The sequence below is a fragment of the Toxorhynchites rutilus genome, chromosome 3, assembly GCF_029784135.1.
Source record: "Toxorhynchites rutilus septentrionalis strain SRP chromosome 3, ASM2978413v1, whole genome shotgun sequence".
Taxonomy (NCBI): domain Eukaryota; kingdom Metazoa; phylum Arthropoda; class Insecta; order Diptera; family Culicidae; genus Toxorhynchites; species Toxorhynchites rutilus.
Window position 1 is genome coordinate 329,965,020 of NC_073746.1, and position 17,078 is coordinate 329,982,097.

Below are 17,078 nucleotides of genomic sequence, written 5' to 3' on the forward strand. Positions count from 1 at the left end.
ATAACTTGAATAAATTCAGCATATGTAAACGCTTGTGAATTTCTCACTGGTGAGAAATCACTAAAGTTGGATGCAATTCTTCTTTAGGTGAATAAATTTACCGAAAATATGAATATATTCATTATAGAAGTTCACGCTAGTGTAAACGGTTGATGCGATTTCTATAAATCTCATCATATTTCTTCACATGAATATATCACTAGTCTAAACCCACCCTTAGAGGCAAAGAAGAAAATAAGCTTTCTGACCAAAAGCGTATATTACGAGCTTTGCTTGCATGCAGGTGTGCAATAAAGTGCGAGCCGATGCAGAGTTGTCTCGTTCTCTTTTGTGTCGTGATTTGCAACACATAACAACAAAAGAATACCGCTGGGGGAAATGTTTCCTGAAAGATCATATTTGAACGAACGAAAGCGATTTTTTCAATGAGTGGATCATTTGGCAAACACTGCGCAACACCGTAGGACGACCGAAACCAGACTTCTGTTCAATGCTCTCATTCTTCTCCAGAAGTGTAAGGATATTATAGATAACGGAACGGACGTATCGGGCGGACTCAAAGTACTTGACGATTTCTTTGCAACGGGATGCAGCTTCCAGTACCCACAAATCATGGAGCGCAGTTGTTTCACTGTTTTCGCCAGGACTTCCGCAATCAAATTTTGTTTGAAAACTCATGGGTTACTATGATTGACGATACACAAGTGGTCTCATCACCAGGTGTTAAGGTGGTGTGTTTGAAAGTATTGATAACAATTGGGATGAACTCATGGCTGTCGAATGTTGATGAAGCCGGCAATATAATTACGACTAAACTCCGGTTCGAATAATATATGATGGTGCAGTTTAGATTCTCGTGAGATGTTAGTAGTTGTAATATTTTCAAGTTTACTAAAACGAGCCATCTGCTTTATTTGGTCATCCACAAAATTGTATCAAATCGAATATCTTTTAAATTGTATTTGTCCATGATTTTTTCCTCTTATTTTACATACATAATTCATTATTTGTTAACATGAATTACAGAGACAAAAATAATTCTGTTCGAAATATCTTATATTTCATACCAATATCCTCCAATGACAATTGTGTGAGCAGTAACTGCTGGATTGTGTGTTGCAGCGTTCAAACCAATGCTGAGTTGTTGTAAAAGGTATGTGTTTGTATGGAACAGCTATAGCTTCGGCGTCCTAATAACTTGACAAAGTGTGGGATAAACTGCTATGAAATTGCTCGCTCAGTTCATCTGAGGTCACGCATCGCATCTGTTCTATGTTTCACTATCCACACGATTCGCTTATATTGTTTTTCAAATTATTCACTTTCCTATCGATTAGATTAAAATCAGACTAACCTTAAACTAATGCTCACTAACGAATTTTGTTCATTTTTTTCGCTCTCCTCTGACCGATAAATATGTTTATTGCAATTGCGATGAATAAATAATAAATATATAAATATGTGTTTTTGATATAAATAATTTTCTGTTCGAAGCTATAAATATAAATAAATAAATTAATAATAAAATAAAATAAATGAACGAAAAATAGAACATTCCATTAATCACAGTTGCTTATCTTGGAGTGTTTTTTCTTCTTTATCTTGTCCTGTCTAATCCCCTCAGGATGGATCAGTCTTTTCCTCTAGTGTTCCAGTTCCTACTAAATCGAATTTACTAGAAAACACATTCATGTTGCTGTTTGTGTGAGGGTTTCACAATGTTTGGGAACAGTGGATGGATAGAAGTTGAAAACGAAAACCGATAGATGAATGTTTCTTGGCATGGTTCGTGATTTGACTAGGATTGAGATAGTTGGGATGCTTCGTTTAGCACCGATCCTATCAACGAATAGAAGTTTTAGGTTGAATTTAGGCTAACATTAGAACAAGACAATGTTGATAGTACTTTATGTTCACACGCTTATATCTTACCGGAAATATACTATGAGAGTGAAATGTCTATGAATCGATTTTTACATGTTTTTTTGTTTGTTCTTCGTTCGACACACCGTTGAATTGTAATTCTGATGTTCTCTGGGTCGAATAAAGGATTGACTTTTTGTATTGACTAGAGATGTAATCTGTATACTTAGAATTAAGATTTGGAAATGAGTCAGTATGTTTAATATTTACACTTCATGACCATCCCAACGAATTTGGATGGGATTGTGACTAGAAGATTTCCGATGAATTTGAATGGGTTGCTTTGATGATACTCGCAATCACTTTTTTTTCAAAATCTCTCTATATGACTAGATATGCTGAAGCTCACTGTAACCAGTTTCCGATTGATTAATGTTCGATGATTGTTGTTTCGTCGGTTTTCACTTCACCCATTGCTGCCATCGCTTTCGTCAGAACCGACGCGTCCTTTAAACTCAAGACTTGCAGCACCTGTGGTTCCGTGCCGGGTGCTCCCTGTATCATCATTTGATGCATTCCTGGGCCCACAGTTATTGTCTCCATAGTTTCTCCGTTCTCAACCTATATGGGAACAAAACGTGGGAAAATTAGTCATTGAACTGTAGATTTAAAACGAAAAAAAACTGCTAAAATAATATCACTAATTATAATTTTTACTAATGCATTCTACTCACTAGATCACACATCTGGAAAGAAATGAGAGGATAGCAATTAGGCGTTGTTCACAGTTTCGAAGCCATTTGTCCTTCGTCAATTTGTGTTGAAACAATAAACGAACAAATGAAGAATGGAACTGAAGTAATTAAAAAAAGGATGACTCTTTATTTCATTATAAATAAACGCTCTCATTATAGGCTAACAACTTATAAATAATAGAGGACTGTTTAAAACACTCGAAAAAAACAGATGGACATCAATAAATAATGCAAACCACACACACACACACATTCTAAAGGATGGCACGAACTCAAACATAAAGTAAAACTTAGCTTAATCAATAACTATACCAAAATAAAGATGACTAAATTTGGACTATCTTTGATTGCATTAATTACGGTTTAAGTAATTAGTATAAACGTTCTTCCCTATTACACAATTGATTTGTATACTAAGAAAAATGGTATGTAGCTTACATAGATTCAAAACTAAATTTATACTCAGCGAGTAACCATTTATGATTCTCACATTGATTGCACGATTAGTTTGTCCTGTCGACAACCAATACTTATAAATTCTAGAAACAAACTGAATCCTCAGTTCCTCCTGACAATAAATAAACAGTCGTGTAAAACACGCTATAGTACGATACGAAAGTTTAAGTAATAAAGTTTAGTAATAAAGGCATCTCAGCCGACTAGACTTTTATTCCCTCTTCAGTTGTGGTGTTATATATCGAAAAAGGTGAGATTTCCAACGGTTGTTCCATTGCTTTTGTTGAGCTCGGCTTCGGTCACGTTCCGATTGAATTGAAGCTCTGTATGTCCGGGTATTAAAATTTCAGTGTTATCTCAATTGCTCTGGTTTATGAGAGAAACGCTACCAAGTTGGTCATTCCACAGCTATGGCTATGATCGTTTCTTTTTTTCAAATATAGAATTAACGTTCACACGATTAATGCAGTTGTGAAATCGCGCGTTCGCTCTGCAGTAACAGTAAGTGTTTCAAGCCTGATGTGAAGAAGCTATTTGTCAGCGACGAGAGCTGCGTTCTTCGGTGCAAAACTGAAGGTGAAAATTTGTTCCACTGCGGTTGTTGTCGACGCCACCACCCCACCACACACCCAATCCGTTTCGAATTTTCTGTTGCCATTATGACTGTTTTTGGGAGCGTTTTAAATGTAATTTTGCTAAGAGATAGTGAAAAAACTACTTAAATATTCAAAGAGTTCAGTGTTGCAATGTCGCTCAAATTGGTGTTTGATTGCTTCGCGAAACGTTCGTGCCCCTCACACAGTGAAAGCATTCGTTCATCGACCGTTGTTAGTGCTATCAAATATTTGTACTAAAAAATTTCATTCTTGAATCATCGCCGGATTCAATTTCGTATTCCTACGTTAACAATGCGGCCGTGTCTTAGACACCACCTTTTTTATTTATTTTGAATAGCACGTGCTCGTGACCCCCATGAAAAAAAAGGTTGAGTACCGCTGGACTATAGCGTCTAGCGATTTTGATGGTTCGAGTGTGAGACAGATGGTTGAAGGAGCTGAAAAGGTCTGTGACATTTTATGCCGGCGGTTCGATTCCTGTTCTGACCGGAAGATTTTTCGAATTTTCATCGAACTTGCACTGCGTATTGTAGAGTATGCCACTACATTCGAGGCATGTTATTTACATTAGTGCGTTGGGACGACGAGTTTCGAGTTTAGTGCCATTAATGAAGGGAAAGATATGTGAGATTTTCGTAGCAAGTCTAGAGCTGTTTAACGTTGCCGAAGGTGGCCTCTTTTAAAAAAGGTCCGACTATGTTTATCACTTTATCATTATTATCATTAGCTCTAAGGTTTCGCACTATTTTTCAGCATTTATTGAATCACGAACGGTATCATGGATTACCGGGGGGAAATTTATTGCATTAAAAAAATGGACCAAAATTGCCGATTTTTCACACGCACTAAGAAACTATCCATGCAGCATCAATCATAGTAACCCATGAGCCAGCAGAAAAAAATTGACAGCTCTATCAGTCGAACTCTAACCGTGATGGCGAAAACAGTGAAGCTACTCCGTTCAGAAGTGTGCGCGTTCAAATAAAGGTAATCCGTCGTGTCGAAAACGGACATAGTGCGGTACTCTGTGGACGCCGGATACGCCTGTTCTGGCATCTACAATATCTTGGCACTATTGGACAACAATCAGAGCATCGAAAGAAGGCCCGGTTCCGGACGGCTGACGACCCTGAGCGACAAGAAGCTGCAAAGGATGCTGGAGGGGAAGATCAAGGGAAAATGGCTTCATCGCTGCGTGCGCTTGGCAGGGAGATCGGGGCAACCGGCCAAACAGTGAAAAAGTAGCTGGTGAACATTGACATACACGTCAGGAAGCGGAAATTCCGTCCACTGGTCTCGGAGCTGCACGCAATGACGCGGTGACAGCGGCTGAACAAGATGGTCAAGTCGATTTTCCCGGCGAATCGCGACGTGTCGGTGGTGATGGACGACGAGACCTATCTCACCCTGGATGACAGCGACCGGCAGAGCACTTCGTATTTTACTTCCCCTACGAAGAAAGTGAGCTTCGAAGTGAAGTTTATTTCACACATCAAGTTCCCCAAGAAGGTGCTGCTGTGACTGACAATCAGCGAGAAAGGGATGTCAAAGCCGCTCTTCTTCACCTCCGGACTGCCCGTGAACGGGGAAATTTATAGTACGAAGTGCCCGCCGGAAGTTGCGTCGTTCATCAAGAAATACCATAAGAGCGAAGACGCGGTGTTCTGACCGGATCTGGCGTCGGCCCACTACTCGAAGCGATCGCTAGTGGAGATGGAGCGACTGAATATCGATGTGGTACCCAAGTCGGTGAACCCACCCAACGTCTCCTAGCTGGCCATCGAGAATTTCTGGGCAAACCTGAAGCGTAAGATCTACTTCAACAGTTTTGTCACGAGAACTGAGAAGGAATGGATAAATAAAACGAAGAAAGAACTCAAAAACATGCCAAACGTATGTTTTCGTTCGCAATGGCGAATGTTCCGGTTAACTTCCGGAAGGTCGCTCGCAAGGTCGTGGAATTTTTTTTTGCAAGTAAGCTAATATAATTACCTTCCATGGGAAATTTATCAAACTCAATTATCTGTCTTAGTTTTTTTGATCACCATCCGATAAAGTTCATTTTTTAATGCAAACGTTAATATTATATTAAGCTAACCTATAACCTGAAAATATTATCGTTGGGAGGTCACATAGTCATTTTCGGTTGATTTCCGGTATTCTTTCACTGACCGAAAGTTGAAAGTTGAAACCGATTCCAAAACTATTATCGTTGTTAGGTCATATGATCTTTTCCGGTTTTTTAGCTTTTTAGCTGGTCTAACCGATTCCAAAAATACTGTTGCTGTGTGGTCTCATAGTCATTTTCGGTTTATTTCCGGTATTCTTAAACTAACAGGATCTGGAATCCAAAATGACCTCAAAAATTGCCTGTCAAACCGATTCCGAAAATACTACCGTTGTGAAATCACATGGTCGTTTCCGGTTGACTTCCGTTTTTCAGTTAACCGGAAGTGGCCATTTTGGAGTCTAAAACGACCTCAAATATCGCTGATCGAACCGATTCCGAAAACATTATCGTTTCCCGATCATTTCTGGTTCTTTTCGCTAACCGGAAGTGAGTATTTTGGATTCCAAAATGACCTCTAAGATCGCTGGTTGAACCGGTTCCAAAAATACTATCGTTGTGAGGTCCCATGGTCATTTCCGATTGCGTTCCGGTTTTTTTTTTGCTTGCGGTGTCTCTTCGAGAACACGAATACGTATTCCGGATGGGGAACGAATAAAAAAAAAAACACCAGACTGCATGATATAAAATTCACGACTCTCTGTGAAGTGTCACAGAAAATTGCGAGAAATTGTCACAATTCCAGTTTTAAGCTGAATATTTGAAAATTTAATAACTCACAAAAAAGCCCTTGGATCATTTTAGTCGAAACCGGAGCATAATTTTGACCCCCAAATAAAATCGAAACAAATGTGCAACTCTACGAACAAAAGCAACAACTGAAAGTCATAATAAAATCATGTCCGTAAAACTGAATTTTCTAAGTCAATAAACAACGTTGGTGAAATACGGTGGTCAGGTCTGAATAAACAGTGAAACAACAGCGAGCAATGGCCGGTGGTGGTGTTTGAATACAATTACGAGCGAATGACGACGCTCTTCCTAAAGCACATCCTTCTCGTCCGAGTCGTCGGCGGGACTATGCGAAGGAGTTGAATGTGCTGTGCTGTTTGAGCTGTTATTGTTTAGTTGAGCCTCTTCGAGTTCTCGCTTGACCAGCTGAACCTGCTTTTCAATGGCCGCTGAAAGGTTGTCATTGAGAAGATCTTTGGCGTTAAGGATATTACTATTTAATTGAATGACGATGCCTTGAGGTATAGTGGATTTTTGGCACGATTTATCGACATCGATTACATCCTTCGAGAGACTTATCTTGACTGTGTTATTGTTGGTATTATTACTATTATTATTGTTTGCTATCACATTGAGTTTCTTGCTTTGGTTTGCTAGAAGTTGGTTCAAAATCTGCTCATTGATATTGTTTCGTTGGCTGTTTAAACTGCTAAAGTTAGCTACGCTGGCGTTAGCAATATTTTGTACACTTCGCGGCCTCTTTAAATTGTTCAAAGTGAAGCTACTACTGTAAAGGTTGGTGCTGGCATTACTGGCATTGCTGTTGCTACTGTTTGTGGAAACGGTCACGTTCTGTGTGGGTATCGTCGTCGTTCTACTGTTTAGATTCACTGTTGGCGTCTGGTTATGTACCTGCATCGGGGTTATACACACGGTTCCATCCCCGTTTGGTAACTGCTGGATGTTCGCCACCATCGTCTGGTACATCTGGGCGGACACAGGTACGGTAATCATCCCACTCACATTCACCGGGAAGCCTGAGTAAGAATATTCTGCAAGATAAAAAAGTTTAGTGTCACTGGGCCACTTTGAAGGATGCCCAACGCCTTATAGCCACCTTGACCATCCTCGCCGGTGATAATCAATTGCCCGTCCTGACCTAGAGTTGCTTCCGTCAAGTCAACCGACATGCTCTCACCCTGTCCATCGGAAATGGTTTGAATCGTATGAACGCCATTGTCGTTTTGGGATTGCAGCTAAAAATATTATTACAGATACACAAATGTTCATGATGAGTTGAGTTCAGTCCAGCTACCGTTGCGATTCCTTGTACTTGTGCGGTAGTTCCATCTGGAAGTGTGATGATCGGATTGTTTGGATCAACCTGGATAATGGAAACCGTCCCATCCGCATTTTGGATCGTTTGCAGCACTGTGTGCGTGTACTGTAAAATAGAGAAAAAAAACCTTTAATTGTAGTTTTTGTTGCCTAAAATAGCCATCAACTCGCCATGCTAAACAAAAAGAGACAAATATATTCAATTCTACTAATAATAAATAAATAAAAAAGTACCGTATTAGGTAAACTCTGTTAAAAAATAAACCGTTTCAAACACGGTAAAATCATAGCAATCAAACTGCAAAACAAATCGATGAACTCAAGCCACAACATCAATATTCGGTAGCAAAAGGGATTAGTACGAACATCCACATCGCTTAGCGCCATCGAGTCGAGGCAAACCTGTGCGTTCAGGGTCTGCGTTGGTGAGGGCTGCTGCTGGATTTGGATCGTGCCATCCGAGATCTCCTTGATGATCTGTGTCTGGGGAACGTTGGACGATATCGTCGTACCGTTGCTTGACTGGTGCTGAATTACGATCTGCTGCTGGTTGGTAGCACTACTGCTCGCGATGGAATTGCTTCCACTGGTCGTTGTTATAAGATTTGTGCTCTGAATCTTAATCTGCTCGACCTGTGCGAATTTTTCAACATAGCAAAATAATCCCCCGTTTTAGTAATCTTTCCATATACCGAAATTGGTTAGTAAGGAGCGATTCCACGCCAAACGACGGATTGATATACATGAATATCTTTGATTTAGACGAAACTTCATACACGCTTATGGTTTAGGAGACTTATATTATTCACAAGCGGCAAGCGGAAATACCACCCTGATTTAAATGGAAGTGTTGAACAGGGCATTCGGGGCAAACTTCTATTGAGAAATAATAGCTCGAAAGCTTCTGGATTTATAATAAAACTGTCTAAGGATGAGTTATAGGAAACTAACAAGGCTCTGTGAAGAAAGTCCCATTCGATCTGAGAAGTTCCACTCAAGCCAAATAACCCGCATTGAATGTATTCCGAGGGGCAAGCTCTAGAATACGCGTGACCACATTGCAAGTCGAAGGATTCGAAGGAGTCAAAGGACGATAAATTCCTCGACCAGAACGGGAATCGAACCCGAACACCCGGCATGATAATGTGAGACGCTAACCACTCGGCCACGAGTGCACTGGACATTACATAACAAGTGGTTGTATTTGGTTGGGGAAAGAGGGGAAGAGTTATTTTGGGTGAAATTCAAAGCTATTTTTAATATACTTCGGATTGTCCAATGTGGGTCAAATATGCACCGTTTTTCATTGTAAAATTTGTTGCCACTCTAAAGGTAGGTACATAATGTCTCCATCATAGAGGGCTTGGTCCTTATTGGCGAAAAACTCTACCAAAAGATTTTTACAATCTTCTCTTGATCCCAATTTCTTATCACTCTGGAAATATTGCATTGCGAGGAAAAGGTGGTAATCGCTTGGTGCTAGGTACGGACTATATGGTGGATGCATTAAAACATCCCAATCAAGCTCTCGGAATCGTGTGGCCTTGCGTTGTCCTGATGGAACACAAAACCTCTTCTGTTGGCCAGTTCTGAACGTTTCTGGTTAATCGTTAGATTCAAACGGTCCATTTATTGACAGTATAGATCTTAACTTAGTGTATTGCACTAAAATAAAAAAATTTAAAAAAACTTTAAAAACTTGAAAGAAATCAAAATAATTAGAAATAAATTAAATTAAAAAAGTATTCTACTGTTGCAATATAGGCACCATAAACACTATTCACAATTTCAGCGAACTGGCTTGCATTTTCGCAAGCCAGAAAAAAGTGTAAAATGTGCCGAATTTTCTATTTGTTGACTTCCATTATTAACACCCTGTAACTGACAACTGAATGGAACGAACAAAAAACAGCAAAATATTTTTTCTACTGTGAAATGTCACCTTTAATCTGATACAAATGGTGTGCAAGCATGATGTTTACAATATTTGTAAGTGTTATACTCCAGAAATGGTCTGATTACGTGCCAAATAATCGTCTGGTGATTGGTTAAAAGTTAGCTCGAATGAGGGGCGCATTGACACCAATAAAAGGCGTATTTTATAATCCTTTAAAACATGTGAATCCGTAAAAATATACTATAAAACTACTGTAAATCATGAAAAAGACAATTTTATTTATATGTTTTGAAACATTCGAATACCTTATATGACACAGGTGTGCTGAATTAGAGCGTTCAAAAAAGTGGACAAACTATGATCATATTTTCAACTGGACAAACCAAAATCATTTACCTTATAAAAGTTAGAGTAAAAACCGTTTTTTTTCATGGTTACCCTAATGCAACTTAGTTAAAAACAACAAACTTGTTACATATGATAGAGCGCTCATTTTCATGTTATCAAAAATAGGGTGACAAAAATTGTCGATGAAATAAAAAAAGAACTTTCTTATCTTTATAGATAGAAATAAATATAGTTTGACAATGTTGTAGCCCCAATTATTTGAAACAACTTTGTAGAAATTTTTTTTTTCTATCTTTCAATATAATCGATTAAGCGCTTTTTTCTCAAGTTGCATTAGGGTGACCATGAAAAATCGGTTTTTGTTTTTTGCTCTAACTTTTGTATTGAAATCCTACATCAAAACTGTCTTCGTACGACTTTTAGAGCTTATCAAGACCAGCATTTTGCGATGCAGAACTTGTCAATATCTTAACCCTACTCAAAGTTATTGATGGTTTTTTACCCAAAAACTCTTGATTTCAATTTTAATTTACTCAAACACGAAAAATAACATAGTTTTGAAAATTACACATCATGTAGAGTGAACTATGCTCTTTCAAATGCCGCCAATAAACAGCGTATTTTTTGCGAAGAAACATTAATAACTTTGAGTGAAGTTGAGATATTGACAAGTTCTGCGTCGAAAAATGTTTGTATTAGTATGTTCTAAAAGTCTTTTTAAGACAGTTTGTATGTAGATTTTGAAATATAAAAGTTAAACAAAAAAACCGTTTTTTTCATGGTGACCTTAACGCAACTATATCGGCTATTTTAAGAGATAGAAGAAAACTTTGTTCTACAAAGATGTCTCAAATAATTGGAACTACAACATTGTCGAACTGTTTTCCTCTATCTATAAAGATAAGAAAGTTATATTTTCTATTTCATCGATAATTTAGGTCACCCTATTTTTGATAACATAAAAATGAGCGCTCTTTTATATGTAACAACTTTGTTGAAGACAGTTTTTGTCTAGAAAAAAACCGTCGAGCTCTATCGAGGTGTATATGTATAGAATGTATAGAATAAATTCATGCATATGTAAACAATGGTGAATTTTTCACTGGTGAGAAACCACTAAAGTTGGATATGGATAAAGTTGGTTACTTCAGATGAATAAACTCACCGAAAATATGAATATATTCATTCATATATATTCATATAAGTTCGCGTTTGATGCGATTTCTATAAATCTCATCATATTTCTTCACCCGAATATATCACTAATTTTCGAGGAAAACGTTTTTTTTTGTCGCCTGGGAACGCGATTTTGCATTCGAAAAACGGGTCCGTTGGAGTGGCACAAATGGTTCAAAAGTTAGTTTGAACAAAGATATATTGATCTTTCTGATAACACATATTAGTTACACATATTAGTTCTTGTTCTACAGTTAGGATAATATCTGCACTTATGGAAAAACCTCAGCTTTTGGTAACGCAACCGTTACAAAGTTTCGTCCGGTAAGATATCAATTGTCGCTTCATCTTGGGTGGAATCACTCTCAGAAGTTAGAATAGAATTTCCATGTTATGAGCTTTATAATGAAAACCACAACGAAAGCATAACTTACGTTTGAATTTGCTGTCGCGATAGCGTTTGCCTTCTCGTCCTCCTCCGTAAACGCGGGAAGTAGGTCTTCCCGACCGTGATATTTGTAGCAGTTGATCACAATCTTCCGGAGAGCGTGCGTCCAACTAATCTGTAATGCGTGTCATTTTCAAACAATAGGAGTGATGCTGACAAACTACTGAGTGTATGTGAGCTTACCTTCTGCTTTTCATCTTCTGTGCGGGCATCCATTCTGACGTTGGCCCAGGGGAGTTCCTTCGGCCACCAGGCTGGTCGTGTTGAATCCCTTCCCCAGCCAGGTTTTCCGCGGCCGGTGGAATATTTTAGCATGAGTGGAATAAATGCTCGCAGCTGTGCTTGTGTCATTTTTTCCACAGGCGTGGGTATACCGTCGATGATCAGCGGTGGCAGTTCGAACAGCGAGGGATCGTCCTGTACTCGTGGAGGTGCTTGTGCCGCAAGTGCTTCGTCCAGCTTGTCCATCACATTGGGTCGGAGATTTTTCAGCACATCTTCCAGAGGCTTGGCTCCGAACACTTTGAAGATATTGTTTGGTTTGCCGGGTGTCGCCACCAGTACGACTGCCTGTTGTCCGACGCGAGTTGCATACTCGAAGATGGTTTGCTGAAAAAAGGAATGTGATTGTAATGATAACGAGATGCGAACGCGCACATACACAATACTTACCCTTAGTTTCCGTAGTAACCGATTTTGCTGTCGCTTTCTAATGGAAGGGTTCGTTTCGAACGAATGGGGGCGTTTCTTCTTCTTGGAAGATGTGATTGCTGCGGCTGCTGCCACTCCGACGACGCCTGCTGCGACCAGCTGGGCCGTGACTTCATTTTCCATGGCCACATTGATCAGGTTGGTTCCATCGTCGTACGCACTGCCAGGACTACTAGGATCTCCATCATCGTCATCGTCTGATGCTCCGGTGATATTATCGTCTTCGATCAGATCCATCGCATCCACAGAGTTCATGTTGGCGTGAGTTCAATGACTGGAAGGATGGACGAAACGAAACATGAGTTTTGCCGAATAAACTGATAACGTCGGGCTGCGTGAGCCGATTAAAATGCGCAACGCGTTCACCCTCGTCTAAATATGGTAAAAATAATAAAACGGGGGTTAAAAAGTTAGGGGAAAACTTGCAGCGTTGCTAGTTGCAGTGCCACACGCCGAAGGAAATTCGTTCGCGTCATGAATGGAACGTACACATAATACCGCTAGAAGATATCTTTTTTTTGCTCTATGCTTTGCCCTTTACACAGGTTAGAGCAGGACAGCAAGTGTTCAACACGGCCCTTTAAATTTGTGGCTATCTTGTTCCTCCATCCATGCTTTCGTGTTTACAATTACCACACACGTACATTCTCCCCTGGCTGGCTAGTAGTAGGCGACCCCTTTTATGCATTAATGAAACAAGGATACATTGTGCCGTATTCTATACTATTGCTGCTGATAAAATTGCCAGCCATTCCATGTTTTATGATTCATGGCACACTGATTTTTCTCCGATTTGCTGTTTGCTTTGATTGCCCAGAATTTTCACGATTTATGTTACACTCACTCATGCACATATGGCTGCCATCGTAGTGCTCCGCTTCTTCTGCTGTCGAAGATTCTCTTCAATATTCCGTAGAAAACGTTTAGCCGAAATTTTCACTAACATCGAATGCATCTTTGCTCACATTGTATTTCAAACACGACACTTTTTCCGGCATTTTCTGCGAACAAACTGGACGCGGGTTAGCGCCAAGGCCCCCCATCTTGTGCCAGCAAGTGCTGTCGAAAATTTTTCACGCTGCCCATTTGAGGCCATTATAGAACTGCGGAGGCACACTGGTCCCACTTCGCGACGCTGGCACACACTGCTGAGGCACATCCAGAATTGACCGCGTTCCACGCGAAATCACTCCAAGTAGGAGCGCGGTAGCCGAGAGCGATTGAGCGCATATCAGGAAAAATTCGAGTTTGCCCTTTTCTTACAAAACACAACATGATTGCTGAGCAAGCCCAGTTAAATTTTCGCGTTACGCACCTGCGTGAAGTTTACAAAAATAGATACTATCCGCCACTGATGCCCGATGACAACAATTCGCCGATAGTTGTTATTACTTACCGTTTGTTGCACAAATTCACTACAAAATATGCTTTAAACTGCTAAGAAGAAAAGTTTTCACCTCTCTAGCACTCTTTGCGATGGCCGACGCCAGTATTGATTTTTCCAAGGTGCATTGAGACGTCGGTGCAGAAGAGATATGCTGAGCGAGTGAGTGGATAGAATCTGAGAGGGGAAAGGCGCGCGGCATGAGCTGAGTTTCACGTCATGTTATGTTGCCACCAGCTGGAATTCTATGTTCACGTACGATGTGTTTGTGCGTTCCTCAATGTACAAAATATGTTTTACAATCTTTATTCCGTGTTTTCGTGTTGTTTGAAATGAAGGAAACGCGTTTATTCGGCTAGTAAAACTACATGTGTCAGGACACCTAACTGTAGAAGTAACCTTGCTCGTCCTGTAAGATACTTGCTGTCAACACATTACGGGGTCCGTTCACGGGGTTAGCAAAATGTAGAGTTCATACGTTAAATATTATTGTCCTTGCTGAAAACTGACAAGCATGAATCATTGGAATACATTTTTCGGTAGCAGAGGACTGAATTTATTTTTGGGTGAAGCAAAGATATAACATTCCACATTCAGTTCAGCGCAATGTGTACATTGTTATTTATTTATCAATTTGTTCGCCATTTCCGTATACGTCGTACAAACTTAATTAATCAGATCTTCTTATTCTAGCACTCAACACATCATCGGACGAAGTAAAATTAAACTCAATACGAATGGTAATAAAAGATCATAATCACTAGATGAAACATTCATTAAAGTCACATACTTTAGTCTGTGTAAGGAGTTTGCAACCAATGGCGAGGAGATATATTCTGCGGCACAATCAATTGATCGTTTCCAGGAATACCACAAGGCAACCATCTCGGACACGTTTTACGCCACTTCAACAACTGCAATTATTTACTAGAGGGTACACGATTATTATACGTGGATAACATGGAAATCTGTGTCAGATCAGATCTATTGTTCTCTAAATAACTTGGTTTGGTGGCTGATGAATAGGATGATCATGAATCCCAGTAAATGCTCTATCGTGTCGTTTGCAAGGAAATGGAATCCTGTTTTCCTCAATTCGTTTCCGCCTTTCAAACGTTGTTCTACCTCACGCAAAGTGCGTTAGTTACATTGGTTTGCTACTGGGATGAAAGCATACATACAAGAACGACACCACATATATCGTTACTAAGAGGGTCGTTCAAAAAAAAAAGTTTCAATGCCTCAGAAATCGTGGAAAAATAAAGTTAGGACAGAAAACAAGGTAATTTTCGTAATCTACGTTTTATTTCCTATTTTTCTACATAATCGCCGTAACGTTCGAGGCATATTTCATAGCGTGGCACGAGTTTTTCTATTCCGAGCGCAGCGTAGCGTTCAACTTTTTGAAGTACGATGTAACTGCGTCACAAATTTCTTCAGTGTTGCCGAATCGTTGACCGCCGAACGCCTGTTTCGTCACCGGGAATAAGTGATAATCGCTAGGGGCGAGGTCTGGGGAGTAAAAAGGATGCTCGAACAAAGTCTATTTGATTTTTTTTTCTTGAGTTACGCGAGCAGAATGGGGCCGCGCATTATCGTGGATTATGAACATTCCTTTCGTCAATAAACCTGGCCTTTTGTTCTTATTCGCGGTTCTTAATCGGTCCAAAACTTCACAATAGTACTGAGATGAAACAGGTGTTCGGCGGTTAACGATTCGATAACACTGAAGAAATTCGTGACGCAGTTACATCGTACTTCAAAAAGTTGGAGGCTACGCACTTCGCGCTCGGAATAGGAAAAATTCGTGCCACGCTATGAAATATGCCTTGAACGTTACGCCGATTTTGTAGAAAAATAGAAAATAAAAGGTAGATTACGAAAATCACCTTGTTTTTTGTCCTAACTTTATTTTTCCGCGATTTCTGAGGCACTGAAATTTATTTTTTGAACAACCCTCGTAAGTCATCGAGACCACATGGCTTTATTTTTCGTACGACGGAATCTTTCACCGATATTTATTGCCTGAAAGCTTTTTTCTATGGCCTCGTTCTCACAATAATTACTGCTGCGCCGTCCGGAACCCGTATTACCAGTAAAGTGTGTACAGTATCGAAAGCGTGGTACAACGGGTTATTCGTTTCGTCCTGTCTTCTGCCGTTGCGAAATTCGCATCGTCTACCTAGCTATGAGAGCCGTTGCCAGCTTATCAACCTAGATATTTTGGATGCGTGTAGAAACACTGCCCGATCAAAGGTTATATCTGACGCGTTAACATCGAAAATTGATTGTCCTGAAATTCCAAAGTACGATTTTGCTGGCTCACTCAAAGCAGCTTCGGAACGCCGTACTCAACTGTGTATCCTCTATGTTTGATTTTAACTTGTCACGTGATTAAGCGTAAAATTTCCAGTGTTTTCTTGCTATGACAATACATGATAACTGGCTTCTTCGTCTTCTTCTTGCCTTTTCCTCGACCTAGCGTGTAAAACAGAGATGTCGAACCACTTGAGATGCCATGTTTCCAAATAAGCTAAATTTTCTGAAGACTGATTTCCACGTCCATAACATATTTTGTCGTATCATATATTCATGGATTGTTTCATTTGATTGTTGTAGTCAAATCTATAAGTATGCAAATTATATTTTTCTGATATGTTTTTCTCTGATTTGGCTGATTTTGCAAGGTTTTTAATGTATGAAGATCTAACCAGATAATCCTACTCACAAATAATTTAATTTTATAAGATTATGGTCTGTGATACACGTCAGCGAGGCATATTGTGTGTTAGGGGAAAACTATACCAAAAATGCAGGTTTTTGTCAGCGAATACATGCGAAAAAAAAAAATCTGGTCAAACTAGACCGTAAGGGAGTGGCGATAAACTTCGTAAAATGGATAGAATCAATTTGACGAACTGACAGCTGTTCGTTAAGTTAGGGATTTCCGAATCTAAGTAATTTTTTTAACTACCCCGGTGCTTTCTATTGACGGATTTTCTACTCACACACGGTGCCCGCACACAGAGGTCGGTCCATCGGTCTGGGACCGATCGGTGAGTGGGGGCTAGACTCTACCAGACCCCACCTTACTGTGCTCTAAAACGTCCAAACGGTTTACCCGTATGCGGGTTGAGCAACGATAACGAGAGGGCTCGCTGACCACCGACACTTGGGGGTACTTCCACCGTCGGATTACTTCAGCGAGGATGGCGCATGTTATCCTATTTTCTCCTGCACTATCACGTAATCTTTTTCTATGTTAATTCTACTTCAACTTTTCTC

The 17,078-nt window shown here is 39.8% G+C and overlaps 1 protein-coding gene across 6 annotated transcripts; it reads right to left on the bottom strand.

Moving 5' to 3' along the window:
* Positions 1 to 929: 929 nt before the first annotated feature.
* On the bottom strand, positions 930 to 14,113 carry LOC129775375 (DNA-binding protein Ewg). Of its 6 annotated transcripts, XM_055780064.1 has the most exons (10): positions 13,806 to 13,961; positions 12,371 to 12,683; positions 11,882 to 12,307; positions 11,685 to 11,813; positions 8,196 to 8,462; positions 7,807 to 7,935; positions 7,609 to 7,747; positions 7,404 to 7,543; positions 2,598 to 2,609; positions 930 to 2,484 (listed from the first exon to the last, which is right to left on the bottom strand). In XM_055780064.1, the coding sequence occupies exons 2-10, from the start codon at positions 12,662 to 12,664 to the stop codon at positions 2,293 to 2,295; spliced, it is 1,728 nt and encodes a 575-aa protein (XP_055636039.1). In that variant the 5' UTR covers positions 12,665 to 12,683; positions 13,806 to 13,961; the 3' UTR covers positions 930 to 2,292. The 6 variants fall into 6 exon arrangements, with proteins under 6 accessions (XP_055636039.1, XP_055636040.1, XP_055636037.1 ...); XM_055780065.1 differs by lacking the exon at positions 2,598 to 2,609; XM_055780062.1 differs by lacking the exons at positions 930 to 2,484; positions 2,598 to 2,609 and having other exon boundaries at positions 2,620 to 7,543; positions 8,232 to 8,462; positions 13,806 to 14,113.
* Between the last annotated feature and the right edge of the window lie 2,965 nt (positions 14,114 to 17,078).